This window comes from Phyllobates terribilis, unplaced genomic scaffold, assembly GCF_046119375.1.
Source record: "Phyllobates terribilis strain yellow unplaced genomic scaffold, ASM4611937v1 Scaffold_13__5_contigs__length_258822181, whole genome shotgun sequence".
NCBI classification, from domain to species: Eukaryota; Metazoa; Chordata; class Amphibia; order Anura; family Dendrobatidae; genus Phyllobates; species Phyllobates terribilis.
The window spans coordinates 118,262,718-118,286,913 of NW_027362773.1; the positions used below are offsets into that span (position 1 = coordinate 118,262,718).

Genomic DNA, 24,196 nt, shown 5'->3' on the forward strand with positions numbered 1-24,196 from the left:
CTGTGGCTGAGCTCCAGAGATGCAGTAGGGAGATGGGAGAAAGTTGTTTAAAGTCAAATATCACTGCAGCCCTCCACCAGTCGGGCCTTTATGGCAGAGTGGCCCGACGGAAGCCTCTCCTCAGTGCAAAACATATGAAAGCCTGCATAGAGTTTGCTCAAAACCACATGAAGGACTCCCAGACTATGAGAAATAAGATTCTCTGGTCTGATGAGACGAAGATAAAACTTTTTGGTGATAATTCTAAGCGGTATGTGTGGAGAAAACCAGGCACTGCTCATCACCTGCCCAATACAATCCCAACAGTGAAACATGGTGGTGGCAGCATCATGCTATGGGGGTGTTTTTCAGCTGCAGGGACAGGACGACTGGTTGCAATTGAAGGAAACATGAATGCGGCCAAGTACAGAGATATCCTGGATGAAAACCTCTTCCAGAGTGCTCTGGACCTCAGACTTGGCCGAAGGTTCACCTTCCAACAAGACAATGACCCTAAGCACACAGCTAAAATAACAAAGGAGTGGCTTCAGAACAACTGTGACCATTCTTGACTGGCCCAGCCAGAGCCCTGACCTAAGCCCAATTTAGCATCTCTGGAGTGACCTGAAAATGGCCGTCCACCAACGTTCACCATCCAACCTGACGGAACTGGAGAGGATCTGCAAGGAAGAATGGCAGAGGATCCCCAAATCCAGGTGTGAAAAACTTGTTGCATCATTCCCAAGAAGACTCATGGCTGTACTAGCTCAAAAGGGTGCTTCTACTCAATACTGAGCAAAGGGTCTGAATACTTATGCCCATGTGATATTTCAGTTTTTCTTTTTTTAATAAATTTGCAAAAATTTCTACATTTCTGTTTTTTTCAGTCAAGATGGGGTGCAGAGTGTACTTTAATGAGAAAAAATGAACTTTTTAGAATTTACCAAATGGCTGCAATGAAACAGTGAGTGAAAAATTTATAGGGGTCTGAATACTTTCCATACCCACTCTAAGCCCTACAAGGGCAGAACATGCGGATCGTCCTATAGGGAAGGACAATGCCCCACTAAGCTTAGCATTTATGCATGGCTCTGTTGTATTAATGTGGTCTTATATAGGGGTTTTGCATTCTCTCTATGGAGGGATCTTCTATAGTAAAGACGTTTAGGCGGCTGCTCATCTTCGGCGCTTACTTGCAAAATTCATCTTCCTCTTTCCCATCGCGTAAACTATTTTTGTTTCTTAAAGTGTCAGGCCTTGACAGTGATAGGAAGAAGTAAGAGCCACACAGCCGCCTGGGATAAGAAGATTACATTGCAGGAACACTGAACGGATACCACAAAAGTGGACCTGTGAAATGTGTCAGTGGTAACAGAGAAGCTTCAGATGTCAGTAAAGTTTTTGGCTAAAGTTAAAATTACCTATTTTTTCCACCAGTTGTAACATGACTCCCCCAATGTGTTGTTCCCCAGTCACTCGGAGCGTTATCGGCTCTGCATCTTCTCCTAGGTCCTCCACATGGACTTTCAGCTCCCATGAGGAATCTATATATTCTCCACTGGCCGTCTGAATTCCAGCCATTTTTAGTCCACCTGCGTCCGAGGAAATAAAATATGTCTGCATAAGTAATTGCCTTTACAATATTCATTTATGTCATTTATGAAAGTAATTATTTCCAGGGTATGCCCTTGGCTCATAACCACAGCTGCCAAACTTAAAGTGGTGTCAGTAAGACCTCATTCACACATCAGTGATTTTCTCGTATGATTTCAGTTTCATCAGTGTTTTTTTAAATTAAAGTTTCTTTAGACTCTGATCAGTGTGTCAGTTTTTACCATCAGAGTTTGGTCAAAGTTTCATCAGCTTTTCTGGGATGAAAAGCAAACAAACAAAAAAGTTTCTCCATCTTAAACATGTCCGTGAAAATTGGACTGCACTTGGATGCCATCCGAGTGTGGTCCCATTCTTTCCCAACATGAATGGCCGAGTGCGATCTGATGATTGGATGCAACTTAGGCATGCTGCGATTTTTTAACTCGATCCGAGGAAAAAAAAACGGACTTGTGCATGGACGCGTACAATAACATGGGGATGAGTGCTATCCATCAAAATGACGTCAAAATTTTACGGCTGTCTCCACGAGCCTTAAAGGGAACCTGTCATGTGAAAAAAACGCTATTAACCTGCAGATATGGGGTTAATCTGCAGATTAATAATGTCCTGAACCCGCCCGGCGCCGGCACTTAGACCCCCGCTGCCGGGAGGAAATGAACTTTATTACTCCTGGTAACGTTGGGGGTTCAGTCACCGCTCAGTGTATAGAGAGCAGCAGCTGTAACCGCTCCCCTGGCACTGACTGACAGCAGCTCGGCATTAGGGTCGGCTATCATTTAGTGCCGGGGTTGACGATACACTGCGAGGTGACAGACCCCGCACCAGCGCAGCCCCCATGACTGAACCCCGAATGCTGCCGGGAAGAATAAAGTTCATTTCCCCCTGGCAGCGAGGCTCTCAGTGCAGGCGCCGGGCAGGTTCAGAATTTTATTAACCTAAATTTTACCCCCTGTCTGCAGGTTAATAGTGTTTTTTTTCACATAACAGGTTCCCTGTAAAGCTACAGATTTTCAATAATGATTTAATTTATTATAATTGACTAATACATTTTTTTTTTGCTAAATTCCTCACTGAAATCAAAACCAAAATCTGCATGTATGTAACACATGGGGATTTAATTGCAGATTTTGGGGCAGATTTTAAGGAATGTGCCCACATAGTCTATCTTTTGCACTATCTGCACGTACCCTTGAGTCAGATTGCTTGCGTAGAAAACACTACAGGTCTGTGATGAATTAGATGAGCCGTGACATCATGCCCCCGTCATTCCCCAGCTCCCCCATTTTGACGGAGCTGGGCAAAACAGGCATGAAAACACAAAAGGTTGCAAATTTTTGTGTTTCATAAAAACTTTGTGACTTTTTAAAGTGATTTATACCAGAATTCCGGTATAATCGGGAATCGGGACCACAGATTGTCACTGACTTGCCAGGCAGACAAGTCTTCTACATCCCTAATGTTGGAAATCACAGTATTTGTTGTACTTCAAGCCAATAATAAAATATATCTTTTAGTGATTAATATGTAAAAATAAACATACAAAAGACACAACACCCTAGTGATAATCAACGATTATCGGACCTTAATAATGTCCCTCACGCTCATCCCTGCCTGCCTGTGGAGGTTGGCACCCTAATCCTGCGCAGATGGCGCCCACGCTCGTTGATGGCTGTCCCTTCTAACCCTAATAAGCCCTAGCAGAAGGCTAGCGTGATGAGCTCTTTTGACATATACTTTGCTGTGGCCTACCGCCAATGGCGGCTACTGCTATGGGGCCCGTGTTGAAGTACAACAAATACTGTGATTTCTTTCCGGATAGTGTGTACTACAATCATATCACTTTACTGTGATTGTTTTATCACTAATGTAGGATCCTAAAATTATGTAAATTGGAACTGAGAAAAGAGTGAGGACTCAACATACAAGTGCTGTCTGTTTTTTTTTTCACAGATTTCACTCGGACCAACGAAAGTTTACGGGGCTGTTCACATGTCAGATTTTTTTTCCTTGGATCCATTGATCCGTGCAAAATAACTGTGACATGTCTGATTTTGATCCAAGTGTTAGGTCAGTGAAATAATCTGACAGCATTCACTGACTGGCAGATAGGAGAAGATGGAGAAACTTTTGTTTTAAATCTCAACAGTGAAAAAAACTAAGGAAACTGGCCAAACTCTGACGACAATCTTGGTCCGTTTTTCTTGCATGCAAAAAAAACCTGATGTCGGAATAAAGTGGACCGGCTGCCAGTCTCCTGACCTGAGTGTGACAGGCACATTGAAATACACTGCTCAACAAAATAAAGGGAACACTCAAATAACACATCCTAGATCTGAATGAATGAAATATTCTCATTGAATACTTTGTTCTGCACAAAGTTGAATGTGCTGACAACAAAATCACAAAAAAACATCAATGGAAATCAAATTTATTAACCAATGGAGGCCTGGATTTGGAGTCACCCCCAAAATTAAAGTGGAAAAACACACTACAGGCTGATCCAACTTTGATGTAATGTCCTTAAAACAAGTCAAAATGAGGCTCAGTATTGTGTGTGGCCTCCACGTGCCTGTATGACCTGCCTACAACGCCTGGGCATGCTCCTGATGAGGTTGCGGATGGTCTCCTGTGGGATCTCCTCCCAGAGCTGGACTAAAGCATCCGCCAACTCCTGGACAGTCTGTGGTGCAACGTGACGGTGGTGGATGGAGCGAGACATGATGTCCCAGATGTGCTCAATCGGATTCAGGTCTGGGGAACGGGCGGGCCAGTCCATAGCTTCAATGCCTTCATCTTGCAGGAACTGCTGACACACTCCAGCCACATGAGGTCTGGCATTGTCCTGCATTAGGAGGAACCCAAGGCCAACCGCACCAGCATATGGTCTCACAAGGGGTCTGAGGATCTCATCTCGGTACCTAATGACAGTCAGGCTACCTCTGGCGAGCACATGGAGGGCTGTGCGGCCCTCCAAAGAAATTCCACCCCACACCATTACTGACCCACTGCCAAACCGGTCATGCTGCAGGATGTTGCAGGCAGCAGATCGCTCTCCACGGCGTCTCCAGACTCTGTCACGTCTGTCACATGTGCTCAGTATGAACCTGCTTTCATCTGTGAAGAGCACTGGGCGCCAGTGGCGACTTTGCCAATCCTGGTGTTCTGTGGCAAATGCCAAGCGTCCTGCACAGTGTTGGGTTGTGAGCACAACTCCCATCTGTGGACGTCGGGTCCTCATACCACCCTCATGGAGTCGGTTTCTAACCGTTTGTGCAGACACACGCACATTTGTGGCCTGCTGGAGGTCATTTTGCAGGGCTCTGGCAGTGCTCCTCCTGTTCCTCCTTGCACAAAGGAGAAGGTAACAGTCCTGCTGCTGGGTTGTTGCCCTCCTAAGGCCCCCTACACGTCTCCTGGTGTACTGGCCTGTCTCCTGGTAGCTCCTCCAGCCTCTGGACACTACGCTGACAGACACAGAAAACCTTCTTGCCACAGCTCGCATTGATGTGCCATCCTGGATGAACTGCACTACCTGAGCAACTTCTGTGGGTTGTACTGTAGACACCGCCTCATGCTACTGTACCTCTAGGGGTGAGAGCAATGACAAAATGAAAACGTGACCAAAACAACAGCCAAAAAGGATGAGAACAGAGAAATGGTCTGTGGTCACCACCAGCAGAACCACTCCTTTATAGGGGGTATCTTGCTAATTGCCTATCATTTCCACCAGTTGTCTTTTCCATTTGCACAACAGCAGGAGAAATTGATTCACAATCAGTGTTGCTTCATAACTGGACAGGTAGATTTCACAGAAGTGTTATTGATTTGGAGTTATATTCTGTTGTTTAAGTGTTCCATTTATTTTTTTGAGCAGTGTATATGAAGTTGTCATGTTCGGGTTGGGAGAGTCTCGGCCAGTCCGTTCTTTAGTGATCTGTAACCGGACCGTCTGAATGAGCCCTAAAGGCCCGGTGGAGGCGAGCGTATGAAAAATCATCCAAATTTCATCCAGAAAACTCAGACGATTTTCAACTAATTTTCATTCAATTTTCATCCATGTGCCCGTTTTCTACATCCATGTGACCTCTGTGTGATAGTGAGAAATGACTAAGAGCAAAGCATTGCACTCTTCTGAAGAAAGAGCTGAAACCTGCAGTCTGGAGAAAGCGCCTTCACACCTGAGACACAAGGAGCAGTTTGCTCACGAGGAGTGGGCCAAAAGAATTTTGTCCATGTGTGTAAACTCGGCGTACTTGCAAGAAAAGTTGAAATGTTGAATATTTTGAATATGCACCGAAGATCAGTATACGCTATGTAAAAAAAAATCACAGTGGGTTGGAGATTCTATAAAACTCATCCACTTTGCTGAACAACAAGCTGCATTTTTTGTGCAGCAAAAATACACAGCCTCAAAAACTCATCAAAAGCTCATTGTGGAAATTTAGCCTAGTGAATTTGCATGCTGCAGATTTTGTGGTAGAAATTACCAGCCATCTGAAAGTGGTTATTTTAGTGGCAAGCCCATGGATTTCTCCAAGTTTAAATTGGATGAATAAAAGAGTGCAGAAATTTTGACAACATGATCTGGGTCATATGCTTATCCCCAAGAACTTCACCTGTGAGTTGCACTCACAATCTTTCTGATCCCAAAAAATCAAGTTATCCCCAATACATAGGATAGGGAATAAGTTGCTGAGTGCTGATACATCCAGAGATCCTGAGATCGGAGTTGTGGAACCCCAAAAATGTTCTCTGCAGCCCTGTCTAGAGTGGATATGCACATGCACGGCTTCTGCTCCATTCATTGTCTATGGTACTGGAAATAGCCAAGTGATCAACTGGACAGTCCCCTAGACAATGAATGAATCGGAGTCCGTGCAAATCTTTTGAGCTCAGTGGCTCTTCTGGTCGGTAACTTAGTTGCGCAGGGAACTGCAGGCAGACTTATTCACTTGAACAAAGTTACGTTACAGCAGGTCGATGGGAACTGTGCAAAAGAAAAACTGTGATGGAAACCATACCATGGCCTCTTTATTCTAAGCATCTAAGGGGGTCCAAGAGGTTAGGCCCCTATCAGTGATTAAGTGATGACATATCCTAGCAATATGAGAATACCCCTTTAAGAGCTCCAGATTCAGTCTAGTTTTCTACCTCTGGAAAATATAACAATCTTATCTGAAAGCAGGCACAGATCTTGAAAATGAGACATTGTGTACCTTTGTAATATACTTTGTGTTTTAATTCTTCTCCCCAGTATCTTCAATCTTTAGTTACATACAAGCAGCAGAGAACCCCTTTCATTGATCCAGTAAGTATGTACAGTCATTGCCACAAGTGTTGGCACCCTTGAAATTGTTCCAGAAAATTAAGTATTTCTCCCAGAAAATTATTGCAGTTACACATGTTTTGTTATTCACATGTTTATTTCCTTTGTGTGGATTGGAACAACACAAAAAAAAATGAGAAAAAAAAGACAAATTGGATATAATTTCACACTGAACCCCAAAAATGGACACAACAAAATTGTTGGCCCCTTTCCAAAATTGTGGGTAAACAATTAGTCTCAAGCATGCGGTGCTCGTTCAGACTCACATGTGGCAAGTAAAAGATGTGGGCAATATAAAAATCACACCTGAAACCAAATAAAAAGGGGAGAAGTTGACTCAATCTTTGCATTGTGTGTCTGTGTGTGCCACACTAAGCATGGAGAACAGAAAGAGAAGAGAACTGTCTGAGGGCTTGAAAACCAAAATTGTTGAAAAATATCAACAATCTCAAGTTTACAAGTCAGTCTCCAGAGATCTTTATGTTTCTTTGTCCAAGGTGCGCAACACAATCAGGAAGTTTACAACCCATGACACAGTAGCTAATCTCCCTGGATGTGGATGGCAGAGAAAAATTGATGAAAGGTTGCAACACAGGATAGTCCAGATGGGGGATAAGAAGCCCCACTCAAGTGCCAAAGAAATTCAAGTTGTCCTGCAGACTCAGGGTGCATCAGTGTCAGCGCGAACTATCCGTCGACATTTGAATGAAATGAAATGCTATGGTATGAGACCCAGAAGGACCCCACTGCTGACACAGAGACATAAACAAGCTAGACTGCAGTTTTCCAAAATGTACGTGGGTAAGCCAAAATCGTTCTGGGAAAGCGTCTTGTGGACAAAGGAGACCAAGATAGAGTTTTTTGGTAAAGCACATCATTCTACTGTTTACTGAAAATGGAATGAGGCCTACAAAGAAAAGAACACAGTACCCACAGTCAAATATGGTGGAGGGTCAGAGATGTTTTGGAGATGTTTTGCTGCCTCTGGCACTGGGTGCCTTGACTGTCTGCAAAGCATCATGAAATCGGAAGATTACCAAAGGATTTTGGGTCGCTATGTAGTGCCAAGTGTCAGAAAGCTGGGTTTGTGTCCTAGGTCATGGGTCTTCCAGCAGGACAATGACCCCAAACATACTTTAAGAAGCCCCGAGAAGTGGAAGGAAACAAAGTGCTGGACAGTTCTGAATTTGCCAGCAATACATCCGGGCCTAAATCCCATTGGACATCTGTGGAGAGATCTTAAAATTGCTGTTGGGAGAAGGCGCCTTCACATATGAGAGACCTGGAGCAGTTTGCAAAAGAAGAGTCGTCCAAAATTCCAGCTGAGAGGTGTAAGAAGCTTATTAATGGTTATAGGAAGCGATTGATTGCAGTTATTTATTTCAAAGGGTGTGCAACCAAATATTAAGTTGAGGGTGCCAACAATTTTGTCTGACCCATCTTTGAGGTTTTGTGTGAAATTATGTCCAATTTGCCTTTTTTCCTGTGTTTTTTTTGTGTTGTTCCAATACGCACAAAGGAAACATGTACAGTACAGACCAAAAGTTTGGACACACCTTCTCATTTAAAGATTTTTCTGTATTTTCATGACTATGAAAATTGTACATTCACACTGAAGGCATCAAAACTATGAATTAACACATGTTGAATTATATACTTATCAAAAAAGTGTGAAACAACTGAAAATATGTCTTATATTCTGGGTTTGCGTTTAGTTGGACCATCATTTATTTTTCAATGACCCCAAACACACCTCCAGGCTGTGTAAGGGCTATTTAACCAAGAAGGAGAGTGATGGGGTGCTGCGCCAGATGACCTGGCCTCCACAGTCACCAGACCTGAACCCAATCGAGATGGTTTGGGGTGAGTTGGACCGCAGAGTGAAGGCAAAAGGGCCAACAAGTGCTAAGCATCTCTGGGAACTCCTTCAAGATTGCTGGAAGACCATTTCCGGTGACTACCTCTTGAACCTTATCAAGAGAATGCCAAGAATGTGAAAAGCAGTCATCAAAGCAAAAGGTGGCTACTTTGAAGAACCTAGAATATAAGATATATTTTCAGTTGTTTCACACTTTTTTGAGAAGGTGTGTCCAAACTTTTGGTCTGTACTGTATATAACAAAACAAATTTCAATAATTCTCTAGGGGAAATACTTAATTTTCTGGAACAATTATAAAGTTGCCAAAACTTTCGGCCATGACTGTATGTGATGTATACAGATTGCCATATACATCCTCTCTGTTTGCACCTTGTAGATATGTGAACAGGAACAGGAAGCGTCTTTAATCAGAAGAAATGTAAGCTTTCGAAGCCTGATAATATATTGAGAATTATGCAATGGCCGACGATCATCTGACAGTTGTTCAGGTCAGAAGTGAATATTCGGCCTGACGCTGCGTCTGATTAATATTCTATATGGTCATACGCATGCACGCAGCCACACCTTTCACAGGAAACTCTGTTTCCTAACACCAGCGTTGCACAGTTTGCAGACAGCCGTGCCAAAATTAGCACAGGAATGCTAGGGTTTAATAAGAGGTTTATTGGTAATTTATAGGGTAAAGTTAAAAATTCTAGCAGTTTAACAAATAATTCATAAAATTATTTTTTTTTTTTACAAGAAAAGTGTAAGAGGCGCTCATGCAAGGCAGAGACTAAATGCATTTTGGGCCGTTCCCTGGTGTGAGGTGCCACCTATATATAACCTCTAGTTGACACCACTGAAACACTACACGTAACCAGCACTTCTGCATTATTTCTCGTGGGAGGGCAGCAGCTACTTCCCAGCACAGGGGACTGGATTATTAAGTGATTGTATATTTTTTCATTATTTTACAGATTGTTATAGTCTCATCGATATAGCGTCAGACTTATGTAGTGTTTTACAGATTGATATGGTGTCAGGAGAGACATTAGGGAAGATTTGTCATAATTGATGTAAAAGAAAAATTGGGTAGTTGCCCAAAGCAATAGAGCAGATTTCACCTTTCATTTTTGAAAAATTCAAGACACAATCTAATTCGTTGCCATAAAGAATTATTCCACTTTCTTTTGGCTAATCTTATACATCTCCCCCTTATCTGTCGCCTGGAGGGTTATTTTTGAATGATTACAAAAGTGAAAAAAGGATCAATTTAGTCAAATAAGTTTCAAGCCATATGGACAGAGATCTCATGGAGTTCTGCTAAAAGTTTGAGTAAAAATGGAGATATTTATCTGATCTGCCACGATAGGAGGTGTCTTTCATGTGAACTTCTTGTAACGGTAGCCATGTGTGTCATGAAGAACTAGAGCGGATCATTTCTTCTCTTCATCCTTCTCATAACTTTAATGATTTCTAAACAACTAAATATTTACAAACACACAATACAAAGTAACAATAACCTTTCCTCCCCTGGGCAGTGTTACACTCGCTCTCGAAGGACCAAGAAACCCAATAAAATACAATTTTATTATTACTACTAGCAATATTTTCTGATCCCAATACAATGATGGATGACTTACCTTCTCTCTGGGCTTCTGATTACACTTTTTTGGGTTTCTTTTAGTGATATTCTTGCTTCTTTTGTTTTGAAGGGTGCTGTAGTACGGAGCTCGTGTAGTCACTTCTTTACCGCTACCCCTTGTGCATTGTCCCCTCCCTTCTGTGAGATGTCCTCTTTCCTGTCACTCTACATGTACAATGTTTCCTCTTAAGTTCACTTTATCGCTCACTTCTCCATCTGACAGCCATTACTTCTGTCGTGCACGCTTGCTTTATTGTACCTCTGCCTTATCAATGACTTATTTTACGCCGATTGTTGTGCTGTCTATGTTTCTGTACTATGCCCTTACTTTTACTTTACTCCTGAATTATTATTCTGTCTATTCTTTTTGTTCAAATTTACTATATTTATCTAGTTTTTGTGCCAGTCATCCTCCATCTCTGTCTACTCCCTTGCCCTGGTGAACATCACTTCACCCTTTACTTCCATCTGTCTTGTTTTACCCGCTGTCATCCTACTCTACCCCGTCACTAAATCTTTATGTAGTAAGTAACATACTGTGAATCTACAATGTCCTCCTCTTCTTCCTCCTTTAATTTCCTCCCAAACCACCACTTCTCCTTTATATATGGAATTCTCAGTAACACACAATTAAGCAGGAACTAAAAAGACAAGTTGCAGAATGTTGATACAATATAGGCAATGCCTATGAGAAGCTAAGATTTTTAAGTTTTGCTTACAAATTGAAACATTAAAATTCCTTGTATCCAAATAGATGTGTGCAGGCAATAAATGCTTATGGAGAGTTGCCACATACTTACGTAACCGACCAAAAGCACAAGTCCATCGCGTCCAACCTATAATCCTTAAAGCGGATCTGTCACCAGATTTTACAATACAAACTATATATATGTAAAGAGAACATTTATACCCGATGAGGCTGATGTACTAAATTTGAAAATCCATGTCACAATGGCGGAATATTCTCAAATTAAAATGAGGATCCTAAAGCTAGTCTCATATTAAAATTAAGCAATGAAACTTTCGAAAAGGAGTATACAGCCATTCTGACATGGATTTTCCAAGTAAGTGAGAGCAACAAAATGTAGGGTCTGAGACACTGATTCCAGTGATGTGTCACGTTCTGCGCTGTGCCTTTTTGTTTCAATAAAATCAATGTTTTATCAACAGAAGATCACCCGTCCAGGATCCAGGCTTTGCTTCCCCCAACCCGATCTGCTGAACTCTGTTGTGCTCTACGTCGGGCTTTGCACATGGCCTGACATGATTCCATGTGATCTTCTGCCTGGATCTATATAAGGCCTACCAATACACACATCTGTGTCTTGGTATTAAGACTTTTAAGTGCTCCGGAGTCCTATGTGCCTGCGGTCTCCAGGACCTCTGCTACCTGTTCCCAGTCTCCTGTCCACCTGCGGTCTATAGGACCTCTGCTACCTGTTCCCAGTCTCCTCTCCGCCTGCAGCCTCCAGGACCTCTGCTACCTGTTCCCAGTCTCCTGTCCACCTGCAGTCTCTAGGACATCCACTACCTGTTCCCAGTCTCCTGTCCGCCTGCAGTCTCCTGGACCTCTGCTACCTGTTCCTAGTCTCCTGTCCACCTGCGGTCTCCAGGACCTCTGCTACCTGTTCCCAGTCTCCTGTCCGCCTGCAGTCTCCTGGACCTCTGCTACCTTTTCCCCGTCTCCTGTCCACCTGCGATCTCCAGGACCTCTGCTACCTGTTCCCAGCCTCCTGTGCACCTACGGTCTCCAGGACCTCTGCTACCTGTTCCCAGTCTCCTGTCCGCCTGCAGTCTCCTGGACCTCTGCTACCTGTTCCCAGTCTCCTGTCCACCTGCGATCTCCAGGACCTCTGCTACCTGTTCCTGGTCTCCTGTCCACCTGCGGTCTCCAGGACCTCTGCTACCTGTTCCCAGTCTCCTGTCCGCCTGCAGTCTCCTAGACCTCTGCTACCTGTTCCCAGTGTGCTGTCCATCTGCGGTCTATAGGACCTCTGCTGCCTGTTCCCAGTCTCCTGTCCGCCTGCAGCCTCCAGGACCTCTGCTACCTGTTCGCAGTCTCCTGTCTGTCTGCAGTCTCCAGGACCTCTGCTACCTGTTCCCATTCTCCTGTCCGTCTGCGGTCTCCAGGACCTCTGCTACCTGTTCCTGGTCTCCTCTCCGCCTGCAGTTTCCAGGACCTCTGCTACCCATCCATCTGTGGTCTTCAGGACCTCTGGTACCTGTTCCCTGTCCGCCTGCGATCTCCAGGACCTCTGCTACCTGTTCACAGTCCCCTGTCTACCTGAGATCTCCAGGACCTCTGCTACCTGTTCCCGGTCTCCTCTCCGCCTGCAGTTTCCAGGACCTCTGCTACTTGTCCGCCTGTAGTCTCCAGGACCTCTGCTACTTGTTCCCGGTCTCCTGTCCTCTGCCGTCTCCAGGACCTCTGCTTCCTGTTCCCTGTCTCCTGTCCTCTGCTGTCTCCAGGACCTCTTCTACCTATTCCCAGTCTTCTGTCAGCCTGCGGTTACCAGGACCTCTGCTTCCCAGTCTCCTATCTGCCTGCAGTCTCCAAGACCTATGCTACTGGTTTCCAGTCTACTGTCAGCCTACAGTTACCAGGACCTGTTTCCCGTCCGCCTGGGTCTCCAGTACCTCTGCTACCTGTTTCCTACGTGCCTCACCCGCCTGCCGCAACGATGCCTGTGGACCGGGTGCCAACCCGGACTGTGGGTTTGGAGGATCCACCTAACATTAGCACTAAAGGACTAGGTGCCTCGTACCTCCTATTCTAACCTTATCTCCAGAACTGATTAGTAGCTTTCTGTCAATATACAATGTACACAGAAAGCTGCCAATCAGTGGTGTGGGCGGGGTTATACACAGCTCAGCATTCAGAGCTCTGCTAGATCTGCAGCAGAGAAAACAGTGATTGTATCACAACTTATGCACCCAAAAAAACTAAGTGATACATGTCTGGAATCAGGGTCTCTGCCCCTACATCTTACTGCTATCAGATTGCCTAGCAAAAATCTGCTGACAGATTCCCTGTAATAATATAAGAAGTTTGTATTGTGAAATCTGGTGAAAGTTGCGCTTAAAGATTCCTTACTTACTCAATCATGAAAATCAGAATAAATCTCTGGAATATAATCCCAAATTTACAAATATAGTACCTATTACTTGTGGTAATATTACTTTCAAGAAAGGCGTCCAGGACTTTTATGAACTTTTTAAAAGAATTGCCCCATCTTGTACGTCATATTTACAGGATATGCCATAAGTGATAGATGCTGGTTCCCTCTCTGGGACCTGCTTATATATTGAACTAGATGGTGGCCCGATTCTAACGCATCGGGTATTCTAGAATATGTATGCGGCCGACCGGGCGCGACTAATCAGCGAAGCAGTGTTTAAATGGGTTGTGCACTACTTTAAATTAACCCCCCAATGTATCCCCCCCGGCGCCCATAATGAATTTTGTAATTACGTCATGTTGTCAATACTGCTTGTGACAACATCGCTGACCACGCACAGCCAGCACGTAATTCCCCCGGCTGCAGCCGGCTCTTGCTTCCGCTTACATCACGACTATTTGCGGCTGCAGCCAGGGGTCTCCTGTACCGCGTACCACGGTGACTGAAACGTGACAGAAGTATGTCACACTGTGACAGACAGAACGTGTTCACTGAACGTGACAGAAGTACGTCACACTCTGACTGACAGAACGTGTTCACTGAAGGTGACAGAAGTACATCACACTGTGACAGACAGAACGTGTTCACTGAACGTGACAGAAGTACGTCACACTATGACTGACAGAACGCGTTCACTGAACGTGACAGAAGTACATCTCACTGTGACTGACAGAACGTGTTCACTGAACGTGACAGAAGTACATCACACTGTGACTGACAGAACGTGTTCACTGAACGTGACAGAAGTACGTCACACTGTGACTGACAGAACGTGTTCACTGAACGTGACAGAAGTACATCACACTGTGACTGACAGAACGTGTTCACTGAACGTGACAGAAGTACATCACACTGTGACTGACAGAACGTGTTCACTGAACGTGACAGAAGTACGTCACACTGTGACTGACAGAACGTGTTCACTGAACGTGACAGAAGTACGTCACACGGTGACTGACAGAATGTGTTCACTGAACGTGACAGAAGTACATCACACTCTGACTGACAGAACGTGTTCACTGAACGTGCCAGAAGTACGTCACACTGTGACTCACAGAACGTGTTCACTGAACGTGACAGAAGTACATCACACTGTGACTTACAGTACGTGTTCACTGAACGTGACAGAAGTACATCACACTGTGACTGACAGAACGTGTTCACTGAACGTGACAGAAGTACATCTCACTGTGACTGACAGAACGTGTTCACTGAACGTGACAGAAGTACTTCACACTGTGACTGACAGAACGTGTTCACTGAACGTGACAGAAGTACATCACACTGTGACTGACAGAACGTGTTCACTGAACGTGCCAGAAGTACATCACACTGTGACTCACAGAACGTGTTCACTGAACGTGACAGAAGTACATCACACTGTGACTGACAGAACGTGTTCACTGAACGTGACAGAAGTACATCTCACTGTGACTGACAGAACGTGTTCACTGAACGTGACAGAAGTACATCACACTGTGACTGACAGAACGTGTTCACTGAACGTGACAGAAGTACATCACACTGTGACTGACAGAACGTGTTCACTGAACGTGACAGAAGTACATCACACTGTGACTGACAGAACGTGTTCACTGAACGTGACAGAAGTACATCACACTGTGACTGACAGAACGTGTTCACTGAACGTGACAGAAGTACGTCACACTGTGACTGACAGAACGTGTTCACTGAACGTGACAGAAGTACATCACACTGTGACTGACAGAACGTGTTCACTGAACGTGACGGAAGTACATCACACTGTGACTCACAGAACCTGTTCACTGAACGTGACAGAAGTACATCACACTGTGACTGACAGAACGTGTTCACTGAACGTGACAGAAGTACATCACACTGTGACTGACAGAACGTGTTCACTGAACGTGACAGAAGTACATCACACTGTGACTGACAGAACGTGTTCACTGAACGTGACAGAAGTACATCACACTGTGACTGACAGAACGTGTTCACTGAACGTGACAGAAGTACATCACACTGTGACTGACAGGACGTGTTCACTGAACGTGACGGAAGTACATCACACTGTGACTCACAGAACGTGTTCACTGAACGTGACAGAAGTACATCACACTGTGACTGACAGAACGTGTTCACTGAACGTGACAGAAGTACATCACACTGTGACTGACAGAACGTGTTCACTGAACGTGACAGAAGTACATCACACTGTGACTGACAGAACGTGTTCACTGAACGTGACAGAAGTACATCACACTGTGACTGACAGAACGTCTTCACTGAAAGCGACAGAAGTACATCTCACTGTGACTGACATAACGTATTCACTGAACGTGACAGAAGTACATCACACTGTGACTGACAGAACGTGTTCACTGAACGTGACAGAAGTACATCACACTGTGACTGACAGAACGTGTTCACTGAACGTGACAGAAGTACATCACACTGTGACTGACAGAACGTGTTCACTGAACGTGACAGAAGTACGTCACACACTGTGACTGACAGAACGTGTTCACTGAACGTGACAGAAGTACATCACACTGTGACTGACAGAACGTGTTCACTGAACGTGACGGAAGTACATCACACTCTGACTGACAGAACGTGTTCACTGAACGTGACAGAAGTACATCACACTGTGACTGACAGAACGTGTTCACTGAACGTGACGGAAGTACATCACACTGTGACTGACAGAACGTGTTCACTGAACGTGACAGAAGTACATCACACTGTGACTCACAGAACGTGTTCACTGAACGTGACAGAAGTACATCTCACTGTGACTGACAGAACGTGTTCACTGAACGTGACAGAAGTACATCACACTGTGACTGACAGAACGTGTTCACTGAACGTGACAGAAGTACGTCACACTGTGACTGACAGAACGTGTTCACTGAACGTGATAGAAGTACATCACACTGTGACTGACAGAACGTGTTCACTGAACGTGACAGAAGTACATCACACTGTGACTGACCGTGTTTAGTAAACGTGACTGAACTATGTCGCACTGTGACTGACAGAATGTATTCCTTAGACGTGACAGAAGTACATCACACACTGTGACTGACAAAACATGTTCAGTACGTCATGGGCAGTTGGTGAGTCACATGACCACAAGGGTGGAGTCAGCCCTGCTATCTCCCGACTTGTTTTGAAATCCCGCGTCGCTGATTGGCCGCAGCCGGACCAATCAGCGACACGGGATTTCCTGGACGGACAGACAGACTGGATAAGCCGATTATATAGTAGATGGGCCCCATCCAGCGCTGTCTATTAATGAAGAGTTGGCCGCACTTGCACAGCTCTTTTCATTCATTTGGATGGAAATTCCAAAAATTTTACTTGAATTGACGAGCCTCATCCGAAATGCAGAGACTAGTGCATGCTGTGGATTTTTTTTTTCATGTGGAAATTCAGTCCGTGAGAAAGAATACGGTCATCTGAAATAATGTTCTTTCTCTGGACAGCACTCGGACCAAAAATATGGTCGTGAATGTAGCCTTACAGGAACATTCTCTTTCTATTTATTGTACTGAGCTCCCTGATGAGGGTTATTTTAGTAGGATTTGTATTTCATCCTTAATTGTTAATATTTTTCCTCTAAGTGTATTAACTATTATGTATCCACATTATCTTTAATTTGGCATTTCTTGGCCCAAACCTCCCAGCTTCCACAAATCCCTTTGTAGTATATAATCATTCTCCAGTGTTAATTACTTTGCATCGTATCAACTGCAAATATTGCAATTTTGCTCCATATGACCTTAACTTGGTCATTAAAGAAGTTGTCCACTACTTGTACATTGACAATGTATGATCGACCGGGGTCCTGCACGCGGCACCCCCGCCGATCAGCTGTTATCGGTGCTGGCGGCCTTCCCCCTTTCCCTAGTGTTTGGGCTCCCTTCCCTTCATCCCTTTGTGTCGCACTTTGTCTTTCCTACACTGTGCTTGACAGTAGGAGGGTGCTATTAGTTTTATAACATAAAAATAGGACTACCCATTCAGGTCTGTCTGTGAAGCTGGATATACAGAGGGGCAGAAGGTGATGAAAAAAACACAAAGGTACAAGGAAGAAATTTTATATTGGGCTTGTACTGTATATTTCCAATAGTATTGCAGATACTGTACTATGTAAAAATATATTGCCGTTGTGGAAATAACTGTTTAATTAACTATATATGAATGTATCTACAGAGCACAGACACATATTGGGGCCCCTCCTGCAAGCTCCAGAGTCAGAGGAGGCAAAACCAAACCATCGCAGCAACGTCCCATGACACATGCCGTGAGGGTGGACCTCTCAATTTATTTCAGAGTAGCCAACATCCTTAAGCAGAGACTGAGTATTTTATGTTCACCCAGTGTCTGCCTACACAGAAAATAATGACGCTGGCCAATGCTTCTCAGGAGCAGGACAATAGCGCAGTATATCAAGACCGGAGACATTGCGTGCTGCCATGCCCTGAGAGACCGCGACCTGAGGCAAGGTACTCATCTCACCTCATGGTAGATGCAGCTGTTTGCATTGTCACAAATTGTTATTTTGCCAGTGGGGTCCTTCTTCTGAATATACTCATTCTAGTGTATGGGCTTTTTGCCTATTTAATCACTGGCTGTCTCTTGGTGAGCTTCTGGGGTCTGGGTTCTGAGCAGTGGAGTACATTGACAGCGCCTTCGGATATGTGTGGACCCTCAATCCATTGTGCCCTGTATATATACATGCACATTTAAATGCATTTGTAGACATAGGCAGATTATAATGAGGGCAATATGGGCTACCGCCTGGGGCCCTGAGGCTCCAGGGGGCCCATGAATTGCTCCCATTATGATGCACATTTTTTTGGTCACCGCCGCGCTGGCCGAAGGTTTAGATGATCACCGCTGCGGGCCCGCAGCTGTAGGCGGTTTGAATCATACTTTGTCGCCCCGCCCTGCCAGTGCCTCATGACGCTCCCATCTGGCCGCCGCGGCTGTATATTCACTAGCACGGGCGTGCAGTTTAAATGCTGTTGGTACCGCCCTGCCTGACGTCATGTGGCAGGGCGGTCCCAACATCATTTAAATTTCCCGCCGGCGCTAATGCATATACAGGGCTGCGTGATGCAGCCAACGTGTCTGTGAGTGGCTGCTTTGAACTTTGGGACCGCCCTGCCACATGATGTCAAGCAGGGCGGTCCCAAAGTACAAAGCAGCCACTCACAGACACGCTGCATCACCCAGCCGCTCCCATCCGGCCAGCTGCAGATCCACCGGGGCGGGCAGTTTGAATGATGCTGGGACCCCCCTGCCGCATGACGTCAGGCAGGACCCAGCATACACAGGGACGCAGCATACAGGCAGACAGTGGCGGGGGGGCCCCTGGACCGCTCCCCCAGCAGCGGCGCACGGCCACTACTTCTTCTTCGGCCAGGCCAGCACTGCAGCAGTTAACTTCCCTGTGCTGGCCAGGCCGCGTCACAGCTAGGAGACACGGCCCTGTGCGCGGCCGTGTCTCCTAGCTGTGACGTCACGCAGTGCGCGCCCGGCCTGCACTGCTGCAGCCTGCATCGGAGAGGAGCAGGAGGACTGGAGCGGAGAGGAGCAGGAGGACTGAAGCCAAGCCGGGGGATGGTGAGTGTGTGAGAGTGTGTGAAAGTGAGTGAGAGTGAGTGTGTGTGTGCGTGTGTGTGATTGAGTGAGTGTGTGTGTGTGTGCAGGCAGACATAATTGTGTGATGTCTGTTTATATATATTTTTGTGTTTCAAATGTGTTTATGCGTGTATGTATGTGTATGTCTGTATATGTTTGTGTGTGTGCGTGACTGCGTGCAGCCTCCTGCTGAGTATAGATGGCTACGTGCGGCCTCCTGCTGTCTCTGGGGGGGACGCCGTGCGGCCTCCCGCTGTGTATAGATGGCGCCATGCAGCCCCTGCTGTGTATAGATGGCACCGTGCGGCCTCCTGCTGTGTATAGATGGCTACGTGCGGCCCCTTGCTGTGTATAGATGCCACCGTGCGGCCCCCTGCTGTGTATAGATGGCACCGTGCGGCCTCCCGCTGTGTATAGATGGCTAAGTGCGGACTCCTGCTGTGTATAGATGGCTACGTGCCGCCTACCGCTGTGTATAGATGGCTACGTGCAGCCTCCTGCTGTGTAGAGATGGCACCGTGCGGCCCCCTGCTGTGTATAGATGGTACCGTGCGGCCTCCCGCTGTGTATAGATGGCTACATGCGGCCTCCTGTTGTGTATAGATGGCTACGTGTGCTCCATATTGAGTCATACAATTAATGTAAGGCTATGTACCCACGATGCAGAAATGCTCCGGAATTTTTTTGAGCATTTCTGCATCTCCCTGGCAGAAAAAACGCATGCGGATTGTACATGCGGATTGTACATGCGTTTTTCCTGCCAGAGACATGTGGATGTGAAGCTTTCTTCACATGCATTTCTGCATGCGGGTTGTCAAGCGCTTTCCAAGCGATTTTAGCATCACTTGGAAAGTGCTTGACAACTTGGTCACACTACACTGTGTTCCAAATTATTATGCAAATAATATTTTCTCAGATTTTCCCAAATTACCTATATGAATTGCAGTCATTGTAATTTTCCAGTCAAATAACTATTAGAGTATAATTGAAAGGTTTTTGTACAAACTGCCTATGATAACAGTATATTTTTAAAAAAATTTTAAACTCAAACTGCACTCAAAATGCATGTTCCAAATTATTATGCACAGCAGAGTTTTCAACCTTTTCATTTTAATAAAGAGCAAAAAAATGGTCATTTTTGAAATTATAAGCATTAGCAGGTTATTACAAACTGAAATCAAACAGTTTTCAACTCAAAACTTTATTCTAGGTGATGTTACATTTGCACATAGGACCCCTTGTTCGAAAGGAGCTTCTGAACTCTCTCGTCCATTGAATTTGTCAGGTTTTGGATGGTTTCTGCTTTAATTGTTTTGCATGAGGACAGAATACCCTCCCAGAGCTGTTGCTTAGATGTGAACTGCCTCCCGCCATCATAGACACTCCTTTTGATGATGCTCCAGAGGTTCTCAATGGGGTTGAGGTCAGGGAAGCATGGGTGCCACACCATAAGTTTGTCCCCTTTTATGCCCATAGCAGCCAGAGATGCAGATGCGTTATGTGCAGCACGAGACGGGGCATTATCATGCATGAAATGATCTCAATGGTCCAGATGGATGGAGTGGAGGATGGCGGTTGATGGACACCCCATGCAAACATGGCTACGGCGCTAACAAGGAGGAGGTGGAGTAATGTTTTGGGCTGGAATCATGGGGAGAGAGATTGTCAGCCCTTTATAATTTCAAAAATGACCATTTTTTTGTTCTTTATTAAAATGAAAAGGTTGAAAACTCTGCTGTGCATAATAATTTGGAACATGCATTTTGAGTGCAGTTTGAGTTTTTTATTTTTAAAAAAATATACTGTTATCATAGGCAGTTTGTACAAAAACCTTTCAATTGTACTCTAATAGTTATTTGACTGGAAAATTACAATGACTGCAATTCATATAGGTAATTTGGGAAAATCTGAGAAAATATTATTTGCATAATAATTTGGAACACAGTGTATATAAATCCATGCAACCAGCATGGATTTATATAGTGTGACCGTAAAAGAATGGTAAAAAATAAAAAATATATACTTACCTTCTGATGGCCTGCCGACGTCAGCGGTCGCGTGACCCGTCACATGACTAAATGACGTCACGGCAGGTCCTTTTCAGACCATCGCAAGCTGCCGGCAAGCCCGGACGCATCGGATAAAGACACCGGGGGCCATCAGAAGGTAAGTATAATATTTATTTTTTATTTTATTCTTTTTTTACAGGTTCTATGGTACCCGGGTCCGGAGGAGAGTCTCCTCTTCTCCAAACCCGGGTACCATCCGCACATTGAAACGCATGGATTCTGCATCTACAGATGCAATGATGCGGATTACATGCGTTCCAATGCAAGTCAATGGCGGCGAAAACGCCGCGCTTCCGCAAAATAATTGGTAATGCTGCGGAGTTTTCCACAATGATAATCCGCAGCGGAAATTTCCGCAGCATGTGCACAGCACATGTGGATTATCATTGGGGAACATGGCAGGCCTTCTACCAAGCGTTTTTTAAGTGTTTCTGCAGCGGAATTGCCGCTGCGGAAACGCTTAAAAAACACATAGTGGGCACACTATCACATGATCTATCACAGGGGATCATGTGACATGTGATACATCAGATGTGTGTGTGGGGGGGGAGGGGGGGCGCCTTCTAAACTGCCCGGGGCCCTTGCTACTCTTAATCCACCCCTGTTTGTAGAATATGCACATGCTAATGAATTACACATGCAATTATATAGCGAAAAGATTTTTCCTGAGTTATCCCTGGCCATATACAATACTTTCCTAAAGTTATAGGCAGGTGTGGAATAAATGCTGCAATGTAAGAATACTTTAAAAAATGCAGATGTTCGCTTGTTTTAATCAATTTAAAAAATGCAAACTGAATGAACAAAAGGTAAAATAAAATCAAACCAATAATGGGGTAAGCGCTCTTTACTTTCAAAACACAATTAATTCTTCCAAGGAAAACACTTGTTACTTGCCCGCTGTATTTGAAGGACCTCAGCAGAGAGGTTTTTCCAAACATCTTGGAGAACTAACCACAGATCTCCTGTGAATGTCGCCTGCACAAATCATTCTGCTCTTCATGTAATCCCAGAAAGACTCGATGTTGTGATCGGGGCTCTGTGGGAAAGTACCATCACTTCCAGGACTCCTTGTCCTTCTTTACACTGAAGATAGTTCTTAATGGCATTGGCTGTATGTTTGGGGTCACTGTCCTGCTGCAGAATAAACTTGGATCCAGATGCCTCCTGATGGTTTTGCATGATCAATAAGTTTCTGCCAGCATTTCTCGCATTGAAGACACCATTAATCTTGACCAAATTCCCAATTCAATATGATGAAATGCTGCCCCAAATTTGCAAGGACCCTCCACCGCTCTTCACTATTATCTGCAAACGCTCATTATTGTACTGCTCTCCAGTCTTTAGGCAAACAATCCGTCTTATGTTACAGCCAAATATTTCACATTTTGACTCACCAGTCCAGAGTACATGCTGCCATTTTTCTGCACCCCAGTTCCCATGTTTTCATGCACAGTTAGCCTTGTTTCCGTATCCATGGTATGGTTTTTGGCCACAGTTCTTCCATAAATACCACTTCTGCCCAGACATTTCTGAAAAATAGATGGAGGTAGCGTTTCACTGGTTGCTGCCAGTTTTGATGGCACTGCTGGACATCTTCCGATTTTGAAGGGAACTAAGCAGGATGTGTCTTTCATCTGCTGCATTAAGTTTCTTTGGCCAATCACTGCATTACGGTCATTAACATTGTCCATTTCTGGTGTCCTCAATATTGAGAAATACAGGCAGATACTTATCCATCATGCCAAACCATCAAGGAGGTTTCTGATTGGTTCCAAATTTATTCTGCAGCATGACAATGACCACAAACAATGTTTCTAAAAACTATCTCCAGTGTAAAGAAGATCAAGTAGCCCTGGAAGTGATGATATGACCCCACACAGAACCCTGATCTCAATATCATTGAGTCTGTCTGGGATTACATGAAGACACAGAAGGATTTGCATAAGCCTACATCTACAGAGGATCTGTGGTTACTTCTCCAAGATGTTTGGAACAATCTTGCAGAGTTCCTTCAAAAACTGTGTGTGAGGGTATCGAGAAGAATTGATATTTTGACGCTGTTTTGAAAACAAAGGGCGGTCACACTGAATATTGGTTTGATTTAGATTTCTCTTTTGTTCATTCACATTGCATTGTGGTAAAAATAAACTATTAACACTTCTATTTTTAAAAGCATTCTAACTATGCAGCATTTTTCTCCACCAGCCTAAAACGTTTGAACGATACGGAGTGTTGCGGGGGCAAGATGTCGTTGTGAAAATAATTTGCTATGGATAGTAATGTATTTTTTCTCTTATGTTGGTTATAGGGAAAGGACAAAATGCACATTAGAGAAATGTGTCCTTCTAATGTGAACCCTGTACTGATTGGCAAAAACACAGCTCCTGCAGCAATCCTGGGTATGACAATGGTCCAGTACTGAGAGGTGGTTGGAAACTGCCTTACTACGAAGATTAATATTGCAGAGATGTAGCACGAAGAAAGGAAATGAGGCACTGGAGAGCAAACTTTACCTTCTAGAGGTCATCCTTACTGACACCTCAGTTTACATGATTAAATCAGATGTATAAAAAAGCTCATGCCTCTGCATCCTGTGCCAAGAATATTGGGGGCAGGAGACGGGCGTAGCTAGACGGAAGCCCCCCATGACTGGGATTGGCCGGGAGGAGCCGAGTTTGGAAGATGCGGGGCGTTAGGATTGGCTCAGGACGTTTAAGGGGGTGGGCATTAAAAGAGGTGAGGGTGGACTGTGGGAATAGTGCGGGAAACTGCCATTCTCCAGAGTAAACTGAACAGTGAAGACCCCATATTGTAAAATCAGTTACCTGTATGGAGTCCGTGAAATCCTTAATGGCCCAGCTGCGGGACACGGCCCGTTCTGGAGAT

At 44.7% G+C, this 24,196-nt stretch overlaps 1 protein-coding gene across 1 annotated transcript in view; it reads right to left on the reverse strand.

Annotated features, from left to right (window-relative positions):
* The window catches only part of FERMT3 (FERM domain containing kindlin 3), a 39,793-nt gene extending 28,794 nt beyond the window's left edge, over positions 1-10,999 (reverse strand). The window contains exons 1-2 of the mRNA XM_073658525.1: positions 10,424-10,999; positions 1,401-1,571 (exon numbers count right to left, since the gene is read on the reverse strand). Coding sequence (XP_073514626.1) covers positions 1,401-1,560 — 160 coding nt within the window. The 5' untranslated portion in view covers positions 1,561-1,571; positions 10,424-10,999. The remainder of the gene's footprint in view (positions 1-1,400; positions 1,572-10,423) is intronic.
* Between the last annotated feature and the right edge of the window lie 13,197 nt (positions 11,000-24,196).